This window comes from Typha angustifolia, chromosome 11 (genome assembly GCF_048772165.1).
Source record: "Typha angustifolia cultivar Huaian chromosome 11, ASM4877216v1, whole genome shotgun sequence".
NCBI lineage: Eukaryota > Viridiplantae > Streptophyta > Magnoliopsida > Poales > Typhaceae > Typha > Typha angustifolia.
The window spans coordinates 12,950,592-12,974,593 of NC_133249.1; the positions used below are offsets into that span (position 1 = coordinate 12,950,592).

General features: G+C 37.4%; 3 protein-coding genes across 5 annotated transcripts; 1 reads left to right on the plus strand and 2 right to left on the minus strand.

Moving 5' to 3' along the window:
* The first annotated feature begins 1,011 nt into the window (after nucleotides 1-1,011).
* LOC140771116 (protein-tyrosine sulfotransferase) lies at nucleotides 1,012-9,046 on the plus strand. 3 transcript variants are annotated; one of them, XM_073112521.1, is made up of 14 exons: nucleotides 1,012-1,137; nucleotides 1,213-1,320; nucleotides 1,483-1,557; nucleotides 1,994-2,180; nucleotides 2,283-2,354; nucleotides 3,525-3,813; nucleotides 4,581-4,721; nucleotides 5,421-5,525; nucleotides 5,613-5,760; nucleotides 6,446-6,498; nucleotides 6,594-6,659; nucleotides 6,814-6,933; nucleotides 7,703-7,867; nucleotides 8,762-9,046. In XM_073112521.1, exons 2-14 carry the CDS (start codon nucleotides 1,302-1,304, stop codon nucleotides 8,894-8,896), a joined length of 1,575 nt encoding a protein of 524 aa, XP_072968622.1. In that variant the 5' UTR covers nucleotides 1,012-1,137; nucleotides 1,213-1,301; the 3' UTR covers nucleotides 8,897-9,046. The 3 variants fall into 3 exon arrangements, with proteins under 3 accessions (XP_072968622.1, XP_072968623.1, XP_072968621.1); XM_073112522.1 differs by having other exon boundaries at nucleotides 1,017-1,320; nucleotides 1,997-2,180; XM_073112520.1 differs by having other exon boundaries at nucleotides 1,018-1,320.
* Nucleotides 9,047-10,632: 1,586 nt separating this feature from the next.
* On the minus strand, nucleotides 10,633-12,585 carry LOC140770616 (pentatricopeptide repeat-containing protein At5g15340, mitochondrial). Its single transcript, XM_073111870.1, has one exon. The coding sequence runs from the start codon at nucleotides 12,583-12,585 to the stop codon at nucleotides 10,633-10,635; it is 1,953 nt and encodes a 650-aa protein (XP_072967971.1).
* Nucleotides 12,586-13,177: 592 nt separating this feature from the next.
* LOC140769936 (E3 ubiquitin-protein ligase WAV3-like) lies at nucleotides 13,178-17,499 on the minus strand. Its single transcript, XM_073110849.1, has 2 exons — nucleotides 17,153-17,499; nucleotides 13,178-15,593 (listed from the first exon to the last, which is right to left on the minus strand). The coding sequence occupies exons 1-2, from the start codon at nucleotides 17,345-17,347 to the stop codon at nucleotides 13,683-13,685; spliced, it is 2,106 nt and encodes a 701-aa protein (XP_072966950.1). The 5' UTR covers nucleotides 17,348-17,499; the 3' UTR covers nucleotides 13,178-13,682.
* Nucleotides 17,500-24,002: the final 6,503 nt, after the last annotated feature.

Here is a 24,002-nt window from a genome sequence, read left to right on the forward strand (position 1 = left end):
GGCAATGTGACTATGCTCTTAATATTTATAGCATTGGCTGTTCCTTCTTGATTTTTATTTTCTTTAAAAATATAGATAATAGAGAGTCGCAAGTACATTTGTTCTAAAACTTTGCCCTTGAGCTCTTTGCAATTGATACTTTATGAACTTTTTAAAAATTTCTTAAATTATTTTACAAACAAGTCTATCCTTATCACATCTAACTCACATTTCTCTTATTAGATTCAATGTCTTGGACTTAAAAGGATAACAGAATAAAGTTTTGAACATTTACAAATTTTCCACCAATTAATTTACACTAAGCAAGTTAACGTCGTTACTTTTTTAATAATAGTGGCTTTAGCATGAAATTATATACATGGATCTCTAAATCCAAAACCCTAAACTCTAAATCTAGAGTTTATTAGAGATCCACCCATATCTATTTATAATCGACTATTGGAGATCATGAATCACATAGTATCCATCCATTTAACATTTAATAAGCAAATATGACTTTGAGTAAAATCGGATTCAAATATGACATCCATCCTCAGATTCTTTCTTTAGACAAATTACACGTAATTTTGACCTGAATTTAAATTACACCAATATATTTTAAACTTAATTAATTAATTTGGACAGAATAAGCCGTATCAGTTAGAATTTTATCCAAAATAAATCATGTAAATAACCAAACTACCCCTAATATTATTAATGTTAATATTTTTAATGTTTAAAAATAACTTTTTTCTTATTCCTAACTAATATCACAAATATTTTTAGTGGTTAACTAATTGTAATCTAGTCTGGATAAAAGAAGATTAAAGTGTTTAAGTTTAAAATATAATAGAAAATATATGCACGCTAAATTGAAAAGTAAAATGAAATTTAATGGTGAAAGCTCCTCTTTTCGGTAGGTTTTGTCTTTTCCTTTTGTTTTTCTAACCATTTTTTAATAAATAAATAAATTATTTAGTCTTTTGTCAACGCCTTAACATATGATTTATATTCTGTTTCAATCTACTAATATAAGAAAACACTCTTGACGCTTGTGTTCTTCGAATTCTTCGGAAAGGAAGGGGGTGATTGAGCAAATCCCCCAAGATTTATCCATTATATTTTCTCGCCCATCTTGCCATCTAAGAAAGTGGAAAGGTCTTTAAAATAAATTTGTTACCTAATATTGTTTAATCTCTCGGTGGAGGAAGGAATTGAATTATTATTTACTAGGGGGCGGCCCCAAGGCAACCTCGGATGTTGGTGGTCGTGGTAGGGGGGCCGTTTGCCGGCCGGATTTCCTACAAATCGATGAACACGAGATGCTGAATTCCGAGGCCGGTACGATTCCCAACCCTCGCTAGTCTTTGTTTTTTGTTCTCCCTTTCTTGATCGCTAGGTTTTAGGGTTTTTTTTTTTTCGCGTCGATTCAATTCGATCGGGAGACCTAATATGTTGGTTATGATGCTATGCTTTTGTTGCTGTCTCTACTTGTTATTGTAGGTTTAGCCTTATCTGGAAAGAAGGGAATGGCATGGGCTCTGAGATTTAGTTTCTTTGTGATACTGGTTTATTTAGGTATGTGTTCTTTCCTGGTTCATGGTTTCTCTCGACTAATCTAATTAATTGTTATTTCATAGTATTGTTTTCTTTAAATTTACCCATTTAGAAGGAATCGAATCTTTTCTACACCTGTCTTGCTAGCCGGATTTTGTGTTAGATATTCCATGGTGTGGTAAGTCGAGTTTTTCGTCAACAATTACTTTGTCGGCTTGCATGTGTTGATATGAAATTTCTTCTTTCTTTTCACCATTTAAAATAAGACAAGGTAAGATTAGATGGTCTGAGGTAAAGAGTTCTCTGGGCATGCACACGTTTAGTTTGATATAATGTTATGCTCCTTCTTGTTTGTCTTTAAAAAATTACTTCATAACCATGTCTTCTCTGATGACTGATACTATCAGTAGGCATACTTGATGAATATGCAGGCGATTGATATTTTGTTATTATGCAGTAGCCTCCTCTACATTTGTCTCATTTGTTTCCTCCAATGAAGATGATTATGATCACTGTGAAAGGGTAGTCAAGAACTGGGCAATTTCTTCTGCTGAAAGTGAAGGGAAAGAAGATAAATTAACTCTTAAAGATTTGCTGTTCTTCTTGCATGTTCCTAGAACTGGTGGGCGCACGTATTTCCATTGGTAAGTGTATCCAACTATTATCACAGCTATATTCTTAGTAAGACCATGCTCTTAGCTTCTTATAATGATGGAAGCATGCCTGACACATCTAATCACTCACAGTTTCTTGAGAAAGTTGTATACGAGTGCTCAGGAATGCCCGCGCTCCTACGACAGGTTGCGCTTCAACCCAAGGTAAGAAGCATTTCTTGCTATAGTATCTATGAGCTAAGCAACTTAAAGCAGGGGAAATTAATCATCTTAAAATCAAAGCTCAAACAAGTACTTCTAGAGAATATCTAGTTATTTTTTCCATGTAGCAGCTGAAAAAGCTTTAATGTTTAATCAACAAGTTGGATATTTCTGTAGGTTGAGTTGATCATTTGGCTTTCTGATATCAGATGATGTAGGAGGGCCAAGATTGTGTTGTTGAAGCACGTACTAATTACTAAGAGACAAGTTGCACGTTTGAATTGTAATATATGACTATTGCCTACTAACTTATGTTACTTGGACAAGTGACAGGAAATCAATTGTTCAAGCTATAAAAATTTTGGGATCTTTAATGATATGTTAGGTGGAGACATCAATAGTTCTTGAGGTTACGCTACTCAAATTCATAAATGGAATCAGATATTTAAGTAATATTGATTGTTGACTATTTGATATCCGCATGAAATGTGCCTGCCTGGCTTGTATTACCAAAAATTTGGGTTGTCTGTGCAACTTTTATACCAAGTTCAGCAGCTTATATTCTGATCAAAATATCAAATATCTAAAACTTGTTTTTCTGCTGCACTTGAAAGTTTGACATTTCCATTTTTTTGAGATTGTTTTCATTTAATCCAGTGAGAAAGAATATAGTTTATCTAAAGACTAAATTTTAAGATAATTGTGAAAAATTAGAAAACTAAAGTACTTGAAACAGGTTAGGGGAAGTTCTCAATGTATATCTATGCAGTTGAACATGGAATTCAGACATTTATGGGATATTAGCAGCAATGATTAAAAAGCAATATGATTTATTAATAGGTATTTTAGTCGTACTACTGGATATCCTGTGAATATGTCATGTATTAGCTTGGCGTTGGCATTAAATAATTTGAACAATAGTCATTTGGTTTGTATGAATGGAATAATCTGATTATAATTCGGCCAATTGATATCCATGTGGTCTGTCAGCTAGTGTTTATTTCATTGTTTGGGCAACATGTGCATCTTGTTTTCTTTTTCAGGTTCTTTTTTTCACTTTTATCAAATTAGGTATCACTGTATCAGGCTATCTATAGCAACTAGAAACTCATTCTGGACATTTAATTTTCTTCTTTCAATTTTTATTTTTTAATACTGAGCTTATTGTGGTAGGAAACCAAATTGCAAGTTGGTAACCACTCATGATGACTATAGTTTGATTTCCAAGCTACCCAAGGACAGAACATCAGTGGTTACAATTCTTCGAAATCCAGTTGATCGTGTATTTAGCACGTATGAATTTTCAATAGAAGTTGCAGCTAGGTTTCTTGTTCATCCAAACCTTACTTCGGCGAAGCAAATGTCTAGCCGAATGCGGCCAAAAACTCATGGAGTAAGCACATTGGATATTTGGCCCTGGAAGTACTTGGTTCCTTGGATGAGAGAAGATCTATTTGCTCGGGTAAGTATTACAATTTGATTTTCTGATACCCATTTCTAGGTTACTTTTTTCTGTGTTATATACTTCTGAATTTCATTATATTGCATGATTCTGGATTATACATGAAATATCATCAGAGTGGGTATCTATTTGCTAACTAGGGATATAATTCTATTACTGAAATTTTTCCACATCTTTAAATTGACAAAAACTTGACCACAAATCAATCTAAATAGGAAAAGGATTTATGCAGCTGCCCAATTTTCAATGCTCTTGATGTGAGAGAGTGAGCTTAAACAGTGGAGGGAGGCGAATTCTCAGGTGTTTGTGAGATGTAAATTTACTATTAAATATTGACACATCACTAGCTTAAGATAATGTCTCCTCCCTTTTGTGACTTTCATCTAGACAAACTGGTTGATTTTACTTTTCTAGGTATAGTTAACCATTGTAACTTCTTTTGTTTCTATTTGAGGCTTTCTGACCAGAAGGAAATGAATCATCTAGCTGCCAAAAATTGACTTGAGATTAAGGCATTGCTCTTATTGTCGAGGCTCCTGATATGAGATAGGGTCCACTTGTTTCATCGACTGGAGTATTCATTATAGATGCATTATTGGATTATAAAAATGGTGTTTTCTTTGCCAAATCTATTAAAAAGAATCAATTGGGATGTCATGACTGACCCAAGATAATGTCTCTTCTGTTCTTTCCTCATGAAGTTGTTTTTTCATTTGATTCCGCATCTGTCATTTTCTTCTCAATATTTAATTTCAAGTCCTTGGCAGAGGGATGCAAGAAAGCTCAGGAAACTTTGGAGTGATGAGACAAGAGATGTGTATAACATGGAACACATGGTTATGCCGTTACATGAGTTCATCAATAATCCTATAGCTCATGAGATCATTCATAATGGAGCCACTTTTCAGGTATAGTAGCATGTTTATTGTGCATACTGAATATAGCCCAGCCTATTTTGGCAGATATTTTCAGCCTTCTTTGCACTTAATTGTGCAAATATTAAAATTTGGAAATTATAAGATCTATAGTTGAAGTACACAACTGAAAACTATTGTTATATGTAGTACATCAAGCTTTTATTATTGAGTTTTAACTTCAAGCATGATAAGCTTTTTTTTTTTTAATTTTTTTTTAAAATTTTTGAAGCAAAGCATACAATATGCTGTTACAAGTAGCTGGATGTATTGCTTGAGAAACGTTTTATTACTATTTGTGCAAAGGCATAAGTACTTATTCTGTCATTTATCTGATCATTCTGAGAAGCGAAATCACAATTGCCATCGTATTGGCAACAGATACCCTGTCGGATATTTCTTTCTTTTTCTCTTAATTGTAAGGTTTGCTTACATATTTCCATACAATTAAGCTCCACTTTTTGGTTGAAGGTATATCTATATGAATTTAACATCCATGGAGTTTGTTGTATACACATTACTATCCATTAACTTCAAATGTTATTTTGATTTATTGAGACTCAATTTCCAGTTATGTCAATTGCCTTACAAGCTATCCTCTTCGCAAAATTTTGTTCTTTTCTCTTTGATGTCATCACCGGTACTAAAATATATTCATGGTTGTCTATTCTACTTTCTTATGTTCATCAACAGGTTGCAGGACTTACAAACAACTCTTATTTAATGGAATCACATGAGGTGCGCTATTGTGTGCGAAAGCACCCAGTGCTTGGTCATCTTGTTCTTGAGGTTGCAAAGGTATAGGAAATCACTTCTGAGGGTATCTTTATACTACCCCTCTTTGTTCTTCATGAAACATAATTCACTGCATTTTGTATCCAACAGAGCAGGCTGGATCAGATGCTGTATGTCGGACTCACTGAAGATCACAAGGAGTCTGCTAGGATGTTTGCTAATATGGTTGGAGCACAAGTGCTTTCCCAGTCTGAAGCCTTGAATTCTTCTGCTGTGCTGGAGTCATCCAATAAAACTGGTAAGATCTGTTGTTCATTGAGATGGCATCAATTTTGACATCATGTGGACTTGAGGATACGAAGTACAAAGTATAGGTGTTGTCATGTTAACATGATTGTAATTTTATGTGTTCAATCGTCACTGGATTGTTATAGTTTTATTATGTAAAGTACATCAATGAAATATGCTTGAATTATACAAGAAATTAATAAAAGATCACTCCAAAGTTTAAATTTATGCACTAAAAGTGCCTCCTGTAAAAGGTCAATCCACTCGTAATCCTTCATTTTGCAGAAAAGACCTAATTTTTGTTTGCATTCCATCCCAAATCCAAGAAAAAGAAAAAGAGCACTCTACTAAAGTAAATAAAATACTAAGCAATGCCCTTTTCAGTATATTCTTTGTAAATTGATTTTTCCTTTTTTTCTTCTATTTGAGCCCTTGTTCCATCCCAATTCTACTGTTTAGATTCTGTGAGACCCATAGAGTCATAACATGGCATCAAGAATTCATAATATTGTGAAGGTACTAATTTACAATATTGATGAGATAATTTCATAATTCTCATTCTGCATGTCATGGGTGTTATGGGCTTTCTTCTGAGTGGCTATGCTTTGCTGTCTTTGACCTTTAAGTCTTATGAAGATCAAATATGAACAATGATGCATAATCTCATTTCTTATATCTATGTTTTCCTATCACAGAATTTAGCTCTTCTACTCCAGACACTGAAGCCGAAGGATCAAATGAAGTTCAGGTAAAGGTTGATTATGGTATTGTTTGTAACCATGTGCAGGTGCCTTGTTTTTCACTAACATATGTTATTCCTTACACCCTTTATTTTCATGATAGAGTAGCAACTACAGTCAACAAGTTGGTGAAGTTCCTTCAACAGATGCTGCACTAGGAAAAGAAAATGTAAACCCACTTTTTTGCTTCCTTTGAAAATTTTGCACAGTTGCAGCTGATATCTTTTGGTTGTTTCACATGAAAAAGTAGCTTTTTTCTTAATCTTTTGGTCTCCTGATTTGTTACTTTCCTTTAAGCTGATATATATCTTTGCTGCTATTAGATGGGAATCAGGAAATCGATGGGAGCCTATGAAGTCTGCATAGCCAGTTTACGAAAGTCTCAGTCAGCTCGTCGTACCATGTCATTGAAAAGAATTGCCCCTGTTAACTTTTCCAAGGAGGTGAGGTGCAAAAAAGGTGACCTGTAGAAATTCATATGGACAGTAATAGTTCCCTGTAATTGTTTCTGCTCTTATTCCAATACACATTAGAAAATTGTTGGAGTAATCAAAATCAATGAGGTACTGTAGACTAAAGATACTGATTAATGCCATTCTTGTTTTTATTTTTTTATTTTTGGTTCTGCTTATTGAGCAAAACAATCTGCACAAACAAAACAACAGAACCAGAACATCTAGTCGAATCATTCACTCATTATATTTTTCACTGTTTCACATGTTAGATAAATTTGGAATAGACGAGCTAAATTTTATGATGATATGATGACACATTTTTTATATTTGGTGTTTAAGCTACTGTCTGCATCTTTATAGTGAACATTTTTGTGTTTCAATTAGCACAAAAAGTTCTTTTTTTTGTTTTGGTTTTGTGTCTTGTTTTGTTTTGACAAAAGGTGATATTGATCCCTGTTTCATTAATGAAGCCAAAAACATTTGAATTCGATTTCCCTTGTAGGAGTAATTTATCACCCTCTATACATACCACAATCTTAATCTACCAAAATAACAGCAATTGTAAAGTGCAATTGCATGGAAGTTTGTAACTGTGAAATTGCTTTTGTAAAGTTTCATGTTTAATAGTAGGCTTTTATCCATAGTCATACATATGCTAAACTACACTTTGCTTCTGATCTTTATTCACCTAGCTGTAGAATATAATAGGTTGGAAATATTAATATACTATTGAATTGATATTAGTCTGGATTTGCAGGCACGCCTTCTTGTTCCAGAGACAGTTTTGAATCATATTATAGCTTTGAATAGCCTTGATGTCGAACTCTACAAGCATGCTCAGAGCATCTTCATGCAGCAGAAACACCTTTTGCAAGATGGTCGACATATCTTGGAGCAGCAAGAGCAACCTGTGGCTGAAAAAGTTAGTCTTTGTTTCTTATTCTTTCATGTTTTACAGTACTTATGCAGTTCATGACTACAATACTTCATAGTCGTAGACTTGGACTTGCTGGATGCAATAAGGTTATATCCTTAGCTCACTCCAGCATCTTATCTATTACATGAAAGCTCATTTGTTTCAAATATTTTTGACTTCTTATGAATTGTCAATGTATCTCTGACATATCTGCATGTCATTCTTGATGCTTGATGCGTGGTCCTTCACTGACATCCTTCAGAGCTTGTGACAATACTTTGGTAAAATGTACAGAGCTTTTGCTGTTAAGCTACAGCAATAATAATGGTGATTAATTTTAGAAGCACAATAATTACATTCTAAGTTTTTAACCACATGCAAACTGAGAAGGATTAAAGACTTGAACCATTGTCCAATACTCCAGCCATTAAACTTTTAATAACATATATTGTCTTAACAAAATAATCCCAGTAACTCATGCAATCTGTAGATTTATAATAATTTCAATTCGATGAGATCTTCAGGAAGTGCTTGTTTTATGATTGATGCTATGTTGCCTATTCTCATCTATGCTTTTGATTTTGCATCCAACACCCTCACACATGTTAATTGTGTGCTTATGTGTTGATATATGTATTTGGTATCATTATGATGGAACTTGTTTCTTCTTTTGATATATATAATGTTTTGTCATTTCTATGTTTTCGTTTCCATATTCTTCCAGAAATATGAAAGTTCTATTTTTGTATACTATCTTCTATTCTTCTCTTTCTTTTGGCACAGTTGTAAAGATTTGTCATGTCAAATTTGCGAATATTCTTTGTGATGAGAAACCAAATCTTTTGACCACAAATTTGAGTGTCCTATATGTTTATGCATTTCGTGCTCTCTGCTGTTCAGGAACTGATAAAGACATGGAGCAACTTTTATGGATGCTCCCCATGGAAGGTCTTCCTGCTTTCCACTTCTGTCCTGATCATTGCATTTGTTTCACTTGTAAGTACAAGAAGAAGGACGTCTAAACTCAAGGTTTGAGTTTGAAAAGTAGAAGGCAGATGTGGGTAAATTTGTTGCACAGTCCACTGGAAGTGTATCCCAGGAAATCTTCTCATAGAGTTTTCAGGCAGTGTTGATCCACATATGAAGTTTGAAATTTTAATTCATATTGCTGCCTCCTTGATGGGATTCTTTTTCTTTGCTTCTGTTTTATTCTCTTTGCTGCAGAAATGTGATAATTTTGCATCTGTAGGTGTATTCAAAGTATTAACAAAAATCCTGTTGGTCAGCATGCCTAGGATCGAAAGTGGGTTTAAATTCCATCGATGACGAATCATCTTCAAGATATAATCAGCTCCAGTGGAGCTGAGTTTAATGTCGTTGATTATGACAGGATATAATCTCCAGTGCAGTTCTAAGACTCTGGTTCATGACGATCATCTCAGTAATGTTGGAGAAGCTGAACGTCTTCTGGCTGAGGTTTGAGTCCTCTAAAATGATGAGAAAACTCCAATTTACTTTATCCTCCCCCCCAAGACTGGATTGATTCTCATATCATGCTTATCTGCACCTCCTTAACGGTTCTTCTGAATTAATAAGCTCACAACATTGTCAAAAGTGATAAAGATATTCTTCCAAGTACTGAACAAAATTTTAAATCAACAAGAAGAGCACTTCACAATACTTGGTATGAGAGAATGCCACAATTTTTTTTTGTGTGGTGTGCCCTTTTCAGGCCTTCTATTTAAATATTTAAAGTCATATAGCATACCTGTGTGTGTGTGTGTGTGGAGACTGACCATGCTAGTGATCCTTTGCTAAGTGTTATGCATAGATTCAAAGGTCACAATGCACCAACTTACAAACAATATTACAGTATGTTACCCCAAATGTCTAAATTTGCAGATGTTAGGAACAACATAACAAGAATCTGTCCATGGATTGGTTCATGTAACAAACCGTCTTGCCAAAAAAAAAAAAAAAAAAAGAGAGAGAGAGAGAGAGAAGAAGAATGAAGAAAAACACAAGAAGAGCAAACAGAACATCTTTCTTGCATGTAACAAAGAAATAACCAGTCTTATTGTCTATCCAGCAAGATGCTTTAAATAAGCCATGTTAATAATTCACAAAATGTTATCATCAATTACACCACCACAAAAACACTCTGAACCAAGTAGGTCAGAATTCCATCCATCTTCATATAAGAGAAAAAAAAAAGAAGAGGCATCCTATGCAACTCTCATATAGTTTACCCGTTTCACTGAACAAGAACAAGATGCTTTTGAGCTGCATACTTGCATGTAACATTCTATATTTTAGAAAATTTCTGCTTCAAATCCTGCATTTTCATTATTTGCAGGTAGCTCCTAGCTCTTCTTTTTTTTTTTTAAATCCTTTTGAAGTAAAGAACCCTTTTCTTTTTCATTGAGTGCTACAGAGCAGTCGCAATATGGTTCTAAGGCCTGCTTTTGCAGTAGAGTTCTCAATGATGAGAAAACAATTGACTTCAGAATCTTATACTCCACTCATTTGAACTGGAATTCTAAGTGTTTTAAGATGTCCATCTCTACTGATTGTAATTTTGCCAACTTGCTCATCTTGTTTAAATGGGCTTTATGATGTGATAAATCCAGACTCAGAACTCAGTGCCGCCAGTATGAATAACTTGCATAAACCATGGAATCATGGAGATACATTGAGCAGTTAATCTAAGTTCTTCTGTATCTGGCAACCTTTAGAAGGGATATCAGCTGCAAACTGCAAAGAAAATTTGCTCACCAATAATCAGAACATGAGCATACACCTTCTTTGAATAAGTGGAAGCGGTTCCGATCCCTAACAATGATCTCTCTTTCGAAAATAGCAGAGATGAGCTTTATCGCTGAGTGGCAATCAGAACAAATGCGCAGATTCTTAAATATGCGAAGGGGCACACCAGGTTTAGTGCTAAGAAGACCGAAGCATATGGCAAGTTTCTCACTGTGAACTAACAAAGCTTGCTCTCTGTCCTCTCTCTCCTCCTCATTTGCCAAGCAACTATCAGGAACATGAGAAATTTGAGAGGCAGCATCTGCGGTGTAACCTGCAAGACGCAACCTTTGGATAACCTCATCCATCATTGCATAAATCTCAAGTGTTAGCGGGTGAGATTTGTCTCCAGCAGTGAAATGGTGTACATAGCCATTAATTTCTATAAAACTAACACCAGGAACCTTTCTAATTCCTCTGCTCTTCATCACCTGTCGAAGATTGTCAGCCTCGGCATGCCTCCCTGAGGTTATGTACATATTGGAGAGCAACACATGGTACTCGGTATTATGTGGGTCCATTTGCAGAAGCTCCTGCATGAACTTCCTCCCCATTTCTAACTTCCTGTGAAGACCACAAGAGGCAAGAAGTGAACCCAACACGACCTCATTAGGACAGACTGGCATCTCCCTGATCAGAGCCTCAGCTTCCTTCAACTGACCTGCACGACCCAAGAGATCCACCATACAAGCATAATGCTCGACCCCAGGCGTCAGGCCATAAACCAGGCCGAGGTCCTGGAAAAGCTTCTTACCCTGTTCGACAAGTCCTGAGCGGCTGCATGCGCTAAGTACACTCACAAATGTGATATCATCTGGCTGCTGCCCTCCCTCCTCAACCATTCTCGAGAAGAAATGCAACACCTCACTGCCCATCCCATGCATCGAGAGACTATTGAGCATTGCATTCCAGGTCACCAAATTTCTCTGTTGCAATGTTTCAAACAATCTGCGGGCAGCATCTATCCTTCCGCACTTGCCATACATGTCTATCAGAGCAGTACCCACCACCACAACGCGTTGGTCGTCATCTAAAAGCCCTGTTTTTGTAATGTGGGTATGGATCCAGCGGCCAAGAGTTAGATCCCCAGCTTGAGAGCAGGAGGAAAGCAGAGAGCACGAACTAATGAAATTGAGATTTCTTACAGGATCGCAACCGAAAAGCATCCGGGATAGAAGAGAGAAAGCTTCCCTTACAAGGCCAGCTTCGACGCAGGCGGCGATCATGACAGTCCACGAGACTTCATTCTTCTGGGGCATTCTTTCGAACATTTGGCGCCCGCTATCGAGCCCCTCCCACCGGAGCGCGCCAGTGAGAAGGACGGTCCAGGAGACGACGGTGGGGGGTTCTGGGACCTCGTCGAAGAGGCGGCGGGCTTCGGACATCATACCGCACTTGGCGTACACGTCGGCGGCGGCGTTGCGGGCGGGGGTGGAGAAAGGGAAGCCAAGTTTGAGGAAGAGCACATGGGCCCCAGCGCCGGCGGCGGGGTCAGCGAGGCGGGCCGCGGCGGAGAGGAGCGCGAGGAGGGCGACGGCGTCTGGGGGGACCGCCGCGCGGCGCATGGAGCGGAAGAGGCGGAGGGCGGCGGAGGGGAGGGAGTGACGGCGGGAGAGAGAGGAGATGAGGGCGGTGAAGTCGACGGAGGACGGGAGGGAGATGTCGCGGAAGGATCGGACCGCGGCGGCGGAGGAGGAGCTGACGGCCGCGTACATATGGAAGAGTGCGGTGGAGATCGGGGTGAGGAGGAGGAGGCCGGACTTGAGGAGGAAGTTGTGGACGATCTCGCCGTGGATGGGAGGGGACTGGCCGACGGAGCAGGATCGGAGGAGGGAGCGGTAATAAGAAATGGTACGATCCATCTCCATCTCCATCCATGGTGGTGGTGGTGGTGATGATGAGTGTATGCAATCCCTCATCGTTAGTTCGTTACAGTTAAAAGAGCTTTCCCTCCTCTTCTCTTTTAGCAAAGAATCTACAACTAACTTTGGAGTTTTTTTTTTAAGAATATATTCAACCCTTACATTATATCGTACTAAAATAATAAAAGCGTACAATTTATTGTTTGAATTATCTAAATTGCTACAATCTATATAAAGGAGAAGAGAAAATGCTTCATTTTAGATAATATAAAAACTAAATGATTTTTAATGTAACTAAACCTTTTGATTAGTTTCATATTCTTTTTGAGCTATGATCAATATCCCATTTCTCTCATTAGTCTTAGATTTTGTTTTCTTTTATGACAAAATATCCCACTTTTGAGTAGTTATAAATCATTAGAAAGGGAAATATAATTGTAAGGGATTATCTCATCCTAAGATTTCCTCAGTAACAAAACGAATTTTTAGGCTACGAAGGGATTGTGAGAAATAAGATTTGTTGTTCTCTTGTTGAGAGACAAGTAGAGATTGAAACGGTGTTCCAATTAAGCTGATACTGTTGGAGTTGAGTTCAGCACTATATAAATTATTATACACCTAAAAGAGGTTGGAAAAATTGAATCTAATAAAAAAGAAAACATTTCCCAGGTTGTGCATAAGAAAGATTGCTCAAGTGCATTTATCATAGATTGCTTAATAGATGATACTTTGCCATCTCACAGAAGTCCACATCCAATATTGGAATAAATGTTAAGGAAAAACTAGTTGACATATACCATGAGAAGTATTACCCCCATAGGTTGAACCTTCTCTTTCATGTACACCAACACAAGACCACCTGACCTGAGATATATTATGAGAACATATACTACCCACCAAGTCAATCTCTTCCATCTCCACCCCAACCTGAATTATCACAATCTACTTATCCAACATCCCCACCTTATTGATTTACAAGATAATTATACCCCCACCACCTGAGTAAACACCTCTAAACCTCACTTTATCTTACTTTCTCCAATCTCCACTGTACCAACCCCACCACCCGAAACAACAAAAAAGAAAAAAAAAATTACAGTAGTACTAGACAAAATAGTAGCAAATCCTTCTCTTCCAAAATTACAAATGTCAAATTACCTCGGGTGTGGTCGCGCTGGAAAAGACTTTGCATGCCTTATCCGCCGAGTTGGATGCTGAGTCAAAGGACTCATTGTCTGGGATCGTTGCAGCATATCAACCATGGATGGTGTCTGGTAGGCTTGTACAAGGCTGCTACTGTCAGTTGAGTCTCCGCGTGCAGTTGCCCTCTGCCATGAGTGAGAGCTTAAACCTGACAGAACGTATGCCCTGCCGGATGCCTCATATCTTTGGCGATTTGCCATCCTCTCTTGCATCTCCGTCAACTCAGCATTCAATGACATGCACAACCGATCACCTGACTGCCCTGAAAGAGATTCTGAAAGTGTTCTACGACAATCTTCAAGTATGGACACAGCCTGTGGGAGATCACCATTCTCAGCAGCAGATCTTGCTTTTGCCATTGCCTCAGCAGCCTGCAGACGGTTCTTCTGACGGTCTACCTCAATCGACATAACACGTGTTGTGAGAAAGAATGGCCTGGAGATTTTCACCTCTACATCATCCACATTGATGGCCTCCTTTGTCATAGGGTCTCTATAAATACATCCTATTTTAAGCAATGAAGTCTCCTGAGAGGCCGGGGGAATATTAACTGATACAAGAAAATCCCTTTCCTCATCTGCATACAGGTCTCCCACATCTATCAGTCCACTTCGCTTATCATCTGCAATTCGGCTAGCATAGCTGCCCGATGTTATACTACCAAGTTGCACACCTGGGTGCACACTCTTTACCTCAACACGCATCTCCTGCACCACTACACTCAGAAGCCCACCGATGCATTGGGCAAATGCATCCTGGATTGCAGCCTCCACTTCAATGAAAGAGAAGGTCCCACTTGAGCTCTCCGAGATTGAATGCAGTGAGACAGAGTCATGGTCCGCACCAAACCCGAATACATGAACCGGTACCTGGTGACTAGAATTCCTGCGAATGGAGGGCGGCACAAGAGATTGATAGTTTGGCTGTGCTTGCTGCCCCATGCCAGTAGTGGGAGTGACTGTATATGTATCTTGCCCATCTGAAAGAAGCATGATGCTGCAGACAGGGTTCTTTTGCTTACGTTCTTCAATAACTTTGGCACCCTTTCTGAGGCCTTCAGCAATATTGGTCCCACCACTAGATATCAGTGAATTGACAGCTTGCAAGCTCTGCTGGCGACCAGATTCAGACATCCGACGAAGCGGAAAGAGTCGGCGAGCAGTTGATGAGAAGGCAATGACAGATAGCCGATCTGAAGGGCCCAGATTTTGGATCACAAAACCCATGGCCCTCTTCAACAGTGCAAGCTTGGTACCAGACATGCTTCCACTGACATCAAGCACAGTGACAAGGTCAACAGGAGCGCGAGAATTTCTTGAGGTATTATCTTGCAGGCAACCACTGGAAGTCTGCAAAGTTTGGGCTAGTGGAGCCTTTAGATGGAGCAGAATGGTAAAGTTCTCTTCAGAAGAAGACTGTACAATTTCTGAAAATTCTGGGAATGTTTTAATCTCTACGGTCTTTATACATCCCTGTGGAGATTCTTTAGCTACTTCAGACAGGGAGTCCAAGGGTTCGTCATCATCAAAAATGCTAGTATCCAGATCCTGAAAGACAGGCATCCGATAATGCTGTCTATTGGATGAAATGGCACGAGGAAGAGGCCTCAGGATATTCATATTGCCTTCATCCTGTTGCAAATTGACCGGGTTAACCCTTGCTCTTCCGTGAGGGAACTCAGAGGAAAGGGAACCTAGAACCGGGATATCCTTCCATTTGGCCCTACAAACTGGGCAGACATGGTTGCCATGCTTTACACTTGAGGCAATACAGTGGAAGTGAAAGGAATGTGAGCATTCTGCAGTGAATAAAGCATGACCATGTCCAGGTTTCATGGCAGCCAGACAAATAGAACATGTTTTCTGAAAATTAAAAAAACAATTGAAAGACCAAGCTCAGAAATTTTACAATATACAAGCCTATAATCATAGAGAATAATCAAGCAGTTAATAAAGGATACTTTGGATAGTACATGAAACTAAAATTATTCGTCATAATATATAAATGAAAATAACCGCAACAACAAATGCACAACTGGTTAACAGCATACACAAGATTATCAAATTCACTGTCTATTTGTCCATGAAAATTTTGCAAAACAATCCATTTATCATCAGCTTACTTCACCTTGAAAGTAAAAAAAACCAGCATTTTTCTGGGGAGCAGTATGAATTTCCAGAAAGACTTGGATGAGGATGGGAAAATATACAAGTAATCTAACAGGCTGTTTTAGTACTATAAGATCCAAAAGAAAGACACATATCTCAAAAAGATACAACATTACCTTTAAAGGTCTATTTCACTAATATCATAATATGCATATAAACAATCAGAGAAAAAGATGAGAGAGAGCAAAAACTTGGGATTATAAAGTTTGAGAGATCATCTCACGATAGTAATATCAGTAAATTCTGTACTCAAAAGATGCATTAGAAATTCAAAATTAAGAGCCTTGAATATTAGCCTCATTAAACAGTGGTAATTTCTTTATCCTCTAAAATTTGTAAGAGTTAGAATTGCCAAAACCAGATTTCAAAAAGGAACAACACACAGCCAGGAGCATAAACATATAAATGAATGCGAAGGAAGCCTGGAAACAAGAACAGGTAGCCCTATCGCAGAACAAACTGGGTTTTATATTCTGGGAAATAATTATTGATTAATTTCCACTTCTAACTACATAGATAGCACGAGGCATCTCTTAACAACAGTAAAAATAGCAGGTGAGTGCATAAGAACTTATAGATACAGAACACCATTTAGCACTTATTGCACAATTGAACCAGAATCAGTGATATTCCGGAATCTCCCACCTAAGTTCAATCATCAATGTCGAGAGCTGGAGGTTAATATATTTTCACATTTAAAACTCGTACTAGCTACCAATCTAGGTAATGGGTAAAGAAAGCAGCCATATCTTATCCTAATTTATAATTAACCATTAGATTATACTAAGGATGCAGGCTAAGATGTTCAAGTATCACGTATGGAAAGAGAAAAGTCATAATGAAAACAGCATCATGTCGATCAAAGAAGTGACTTTCTCATTGAGGCTATGCAGGAGTTATTGAAAAGAGAAATCTGAAGGAAAGCACCCTTTTCTAATAGGCAAAATGGGGCTGGTCCTCAAAAGGCTCAGTGCACTTTACCCAGCAAAAGTAGCGGAAATAAAAGAGAGAGGACCCCCAGGGAAAAGAAAAGAGCAAAACGCCATGGACTCATTTCCATGATTAGGGAGCACAGCTGCAAAAGAGAGAGAGCACCAACGAGACCAAGAAAAGCAATTGCAGAACAGAAGGAAATTAACCCAATTTTTTTACGGAAACTGCTGTTGAATCTCTAGAATTAAGCTTCTTTTTTAGTAGAAAAAAGAGGGGGAAAAATCGATCTTCATGTGGGTATTGGAGAAAAGATCTCAGACCTTGGAGGATCTGCTTCCGGATTTGGAAAAAGCGCGGGAAACCGAAAACGCCGAGGACGCCGGCGAAGCCAAGGCAGGACGCGAGGACCTCAGCGAGGGCTCGTCGGACGGCGAAGCGTCGCCGAGAGTACTGGGAGCGTAGACACAGTGGTTTAATCCCAGCGCGAGCTTCGCTTTCCTCCACATACTCTCCATTCTCTTCTCCTACCCTCGCCCCGCACGGAGATCTATTGAGCCAGATTCAAACGAGAGATCTCTCCTCTCTTTCTTCGAGCCACCACCATTTTAGAGAGATAGGAAGAAGGGGAAGTAGTTTTGACCTTTGCAAGCAGCTTTTGAGAGAGAGAGAGAATAAACCGTAGAATGAGGTAGCAAGAGGAATTAATTAGTACGGTAAAGTTTCATATAACCCCCTGTAAAAATAAAATTTATGCTACAACCACTGCTCGTCACTATTTACTAATCACACCTTCCAATACCCGGATTTTAGATTTCACTTCTTTTTTTATCTTTATTAAACCCTACATTTTTCAGATTTTTATTAAAATATAAAATACATTATAAATCCGTTACCTAAAACTCTATATTTTCACTCTACATTTTTTTTCACATTAAGAAAACATTATACAAAAATATTGATGATTTGAGATTACGAGGTCGATAAGAATCAGAAAGAATTTATTATCTCAAATTAAAAATATCAATCCTAACGGAGGAATCGAACAGTAGCAAAATTTCTATCAAACACAGGGTGGTATACGCAAAAGATGATCAATATCCACCGTAGGATGAGAAGAACACCACTCCATCCTGACCGTACGTTTGATCTGACGGCAAGGCCGCATCGAAAAGGTTTCTTCCATTTGTTCGGGGAGTAAACCGCACTGACCTTCTCTCTCAACGGTGGTGGGAATCGAATCGAAGTCCACAAATTATTTTTATTTATTTAATTATTTATTTAAATAATTTCGACACTTTTGTCAACTCATTGGACTGTTCGCCGCCCACCATTTATTAGACGTCGTCTCGACTCTACTGTCCCTCGTCCAAGAGATTGTAGCCGGGCCGAGCTGGATGCGCCTAAAGGATAATTCTTTATTTAGAATAGCAACTAAATATTATAATAATTTTAATTATGATGTTCTAATTTAATTACTAATTAATTTTTAATATCTATTCCATCACGAGTCCATGTAACTTGTTACTGGGGGAAAAAAGAAGTATTAATATTGTTAGGAATATTTTTAGACTTAGTAAATAAAATGTAATATTTCATTAGATCCTATGAAATATATGAATTGATATAATTTGTACAATTAAGGGGGACCATAGATAGCTCTCTGTTGTTAAGGTGCATGTGGTTCTCCGCCCACTGTCGGCTACTGACATGAATTGAAGAAGCTATCTTAGACAACGACTATGCTTGAAATGACATCCGTAGCTCAAACTACCTTATACTCACTCTCAAGTAAATAAGTTCTACGAGATATTTGTAAGAATTTTATAAATCACACCTTAGTTTATTTATTTTATAATTCATTCTTATTTTTGAGAATTTTATAATTAAAATTCTTTATTTTTTTATAATTCTTAGACTAACATCGATCGAATTATTGAAATATCCTCACCGTTCTCTTCCACCATCACTGTCGTTGCCTCATTTTCTCATCTTCTCCCCTCCCCCTCCTCCTCCCTTTTTTTCTTCTTCTTTTTTGAAAAAAAAAAGATGAAGGAGACATGATAAATTTAGATATTTATAAATCATTTTATATATTATAATAAAATATTTATTTTCTACCATCGTATAAGATAACCCACAGTGTTAAATAAGGATTATAGAAAAAAAGAATCGAGTTACAAAGCCCTCGAAGACGAAATGTGATAACAAAATAAGTAAATTATAATGTGTGATTTGTAAAAAGATATAAGTTTTAACATAAAACTCATAAAAGAATGAGAGAGAGAGAGAGGGAAAGGGTATAACGCATAAGGGGCGTAGATTGATTCGCAAGTATAAACACAAACTTACACTACAAACTTACTACCTAATCAAATTATAAACCGCCACTAAGAAAAGTCAAAGCATGCGGAGCTTTATACTTACACATTCATGTTAAAGTGTTGGAGAGTTGATTAGGAATCATGCTTATTAATGCTTGTTACCCTAAGATGGGGGTAATAATTGATCTCAGGGGGATGTTTCATATCACTGTGGGCTTAAGCAAAGTGGCAGCCAACCTACCTAAAGAAATGGAGCACTTGTTGTTATTTAACTTTTTATTTTGGACCCAAATATTGTTTTAGGGAGACAATAAAACAAGGTGGTGATAACAAAAGGGTCAAACTTTGGCCCACTTTTTAATAAGTTGCCATCTCATAGACCAAAATTAAACTCCATCATGTCCCTTATTTATATTCTTCCCAATTAAATAACAAAAAGTGCATCTCAAGTTGATTTGGCTCCATCTCTCTGTCTAGTGGTTGTGGATTTGATTAGAAAAATTAAATTATATTTGTAATGAAATACTAATCAATATAACTTAGTTTGTAAGGTTACAAATGTTCTAAAATACTAATTAGTTTCTAGAGATCCTATCTTCTGCCTTTACTGTTACTAACATTAACACCTCATTAATTTAATCCTTAACTTATATACATAATGATTATAAATACCTCTACTTATGTTAATATAACCATCTATTTCATTTGTTACATTAAATTAACTCATCATATATATATGATGATGATTTAATAATAATAAAAGCAAATGAAAGGGGTTTTTTTATTATAAATTTTCCTAGTATTTATTGTAACTGAGTCAATTGAGGAGTAAATTAAGGGGCATGTGAAGTATTTAGCATTTGCTAGTATTAGTTAATGATGCTACTAATCTGTTTGAAGTTTTATTAATCTTTGGAGGAAGACTTTAAAAAGGTCGCCCTACTTTGCTTGGTCGGACTAATTTAATGCATCCATTGGTGGGATAATCTTCAAAGCTTTTGGCCCACCAATTGCTAAAAGTGGAAGTTTCTTCTGACGTTAGATCGGATGGATGGTCACTTGTCATGGAACCAAAGGCAGCAAAACTGGGCAAGAGAGAGAAAGTAGAGAGAGAGAGAGCAATGAATATAGAATTAGGGTTGAGGTCGGGTCCGGTTGGTCGGATTCGGATCAAATTATGATAATACAAATATGAGCCTGACTCAATTAGAGTTTCTAAACAAGAATATTGATTCAATTATACCTGTATTTGAATCTTCGCTCGTTTAATTCAAATTTATATACTTCTTCGTGTCTTAGACGTCTCTGTGTGCATAAATTGCATAGAAAATGAATAAGAATGCCATCTCTAGTTTTAATTATTTTATTATATAGACAGTGAAGAACTTCTACATCATTTTGTGATGAAAAGGATGGAATTACTTGATTTCCTATTAAAGTTTTCAATTATTATTGTTTGTATGTGCTCTAATAAGAGTCAAGATAATATCGTTGAAGCTTTGTTGGCTTTGAGCCTTTGACCAGTATCACAATCTAGCTTTGTAGGCTATGATCAAAATAGTTCACTCTGACTTTGTTTGATATCCACTCAGTTAGTTTATAATATAAATATTGAAGAGATTTAGACCACTTTCAATATAATTGCATTTCCCTATATTCATGACTCATTAATGCTTCTATTTGTTTTACTCATTAGATGTTTCTATTTGATTATATACAGGTAGAACCACTTTACTGTAGGAAATAAGGCTTCGTTCTCTTTAAGAACTGATTTAGAAACTTCTAAACTAATTCAATAATCAAACATCTTTATATCTTTTTAATATCTAATCAAATTTACTCTCTAAAAAATCAAGACAAAAAAATAAGACTAATTAATCGAATTCGGAGCTTAGTCTCAAATTAAACAAAGCCTAAGTTTTTTTAAATATATATACAAGTCTAGGATATGAGCTTAATTTTGCCGATCTATTTAAAATAAATAATTTAAATTTAATATATTTAAACTATTTGATAATAGACAACAAGGTATATCATATGTGAGCATGCCCATTGATTGATGGCTATAATAGAATGTGCGGCTTCACCGCACCAAAAGAAAGAGATAGTATAAATAGGAATAAGATAAGGATTGGCCATGTTTGAAATTTAGACCATCTTAATCTATTCTCCCACGATTTTTAATAGACCAAATCCTTGCCTACTACGAACTAGATTTGGATTGATTTGGACGTGAAAAAATTATGATAATTTTTATAATTTGTAGAGGAAGATGATGGCTAGGGTTTAAAAGTTTGAAAGAGTCTTATGATTATAATCTACTTCTAGAAAGATAAGGATGAGATAATAAAAATAACTTAACTCAATTCTTATTTTACCTTTATTATCAACACATGACCACTCCTATTTATAGGAGTAGAAATTTTAGCGGTTCGAATCCATATGCGGATTATCTGATTTATTTAAAATTTAAAATAATAAGATAAAACTAACTACTTAACTTAATTTGACTCGACTCCTGTGGTCAGATCAAAATAATTCACCACGTTTTCAACACCTTGTCCTCAAGGTGACTAAGTACGCTAGCTGGATCTTCCAATTTACATCATGCTTGTAGGCCCACGGGTCTATATGCGAATACGACTCAATTAGTTAACGCAGGTCCACCAAATCGTTCCACCAGTCATCCTCGGGCTCGAGGTCATACATATAAGTCCAAAACTGGTTCACTCAAGGTGATAGAGTTGGATCACAAAAATCCAGCACGCATCAATATACGTGCACTTCATCTCTCATACTCAACAGTCAAAAACCTAACTCTATGGCTGAAATTATTTTTTGGCCTAGGGGCACCGCTATGGGCTACATGAGTGCTGGCATCAGCTAGGCAAGGTTTTTGGCCGATGGTAGTCGACATCTAGTAGGTCCTTGTGGCGACGAGTGGCGATGGAAGCTAATAATCAATCTCGGGCTCGACTTGAAGCAGCGGTGGCCATGGCGCGTCGCCGGTGGCTACGATTGGTGGCCATAGTCCTACTGTCGTGGAGCCAAGGTGGTGATAAGGCCTATAGAAGCCACCCTGGCGTGGTCTCGCTTGGGTAGTAATATCGCGAGCGTGGCAGTCGAGTTCAGCCATGTAGTGGTCTCCAACAGTTGCGGCGACCACCATTGGATGGTAGTCGGTCCAAGGAGGCCAATCGTGGTCGCTAGTGGTTGCTGGATTGTCAAACCCATGGCCATGCAGCTTGGGTTCGCTACAGTGAAGAGCATCGTTAATGGCACTCTTCCAGTTGTCTATTGCGACTACCGCAAGCCTAGACTGAGTGGGGGGGTCCTTTGGAAAGGACTGAATGTCGTCTTTTGGGCCAAGAGCACTTGGATCACCACCAGTGGAAGTCTAGTGTTCCGGGCCCAAGCTTCCACCATGGCAGGGGAAGACAATGTCGGAGCCACCATTGGGGGCTTCTCCGACCTGAAATAGGGGGCTGAGAGGGTCTACGGTGGTGGAGGGACCTCCACTACAGCCAAAGGAGGGGTCAAGGCTGCGGTTTCACTCAGTTGGTTCCCTCCCTCACGGCTTGGGTTTACCTCACTTTGGGGTGGCTGGTTCTAACGTGGCCGACGGCGTTGGCTACACGGGTGGGTGGTAACGAGCCCGAATAATTATTGTCAAGGCTTTGAGAGCCTTCTCGATACTTTTAGAGCTCTCCTTGGATAATTCTCTCAACAAGTCTACAGACTCTATTAATGTCTTTGCCCACGCCGGGGACTGCTGGTGGTGGTGGCAATGCCAAGGACACACCCACAGAAATAAAAATGAGTTCCTAGTCATCCACGGTTGCTCCTTCCTCGTTCACCTTCTTTGATCTTGTGCTAACCATTGGCCGAGGAATGTCGGCTCTAATTCCAATGTTACGAACCAGATTTAGGTTGATGTGGACTAAGAAAATTATGAAACTTTTTGTGGTGGTAACCTCGCGATTTACAAATCTAATGGTTTTAGTTTCACATAAATCGAAAGTCCCAATAGATAAAAAGATAAAAATAAAATAGTGAACATAGATCAGAAACGACATATTGATAAATAACCGATATTGTAGCAGTCGTCAGAATGTAATAGATGGCCAAGAGTGGTAGTGGACAGGCATAAAATAGGGTGGCTTATGGAGGAAGATGGTGGTTGGAAGCTTGAATAATTCTATAGCTAGGATCTACTCTTTGAAATATAAGGACAATTTAATGGCCATGATAAAAGATAAAGACGAGATAATAAAAATAACTTAACTCAATTCTCACTCCACCCTTATTATCAACACATGATTATTACTATTTATAGGAGTAGAAAACCTAGCAGATCAGATCCACATGAGGATTAATCTGATTTATTTGAAATTCAAAATGATAAGATAAAGCTAACTCAATTTGACTTGATTGACTCAACTGACTCGACTCGTCAAATCATAACATGCCCTTTTATTTCTTGAGAGATTTAGAGCATATTATTATAATTTGGATTGGAAAATTTCCCTGAAGGTGCATAATAGTAGGGTAATTTTGATAAAGTAACAATCACAAAAACTCACTACTACAGCCCAGTGACTAAGCACTGCTAGAGGGAAAGTATTCAAATCCTATCCTAAGCATAAGTGTTGTTTAATAGTGAAAATTTATCTCTATATAAAAGATATTTATAGTGGAAATTCTATTTAGCGTCAATTAACTTAATGCTCACTCTAAAAGCTTAGACCTCGTTCACTTAAGAATAGATTTTAGAATAAGTTTTCTTATTCTAGTATAGTATCCAAATAATATATTAGTTTTCTTATTCTCTCTCATCTTATTCAATACA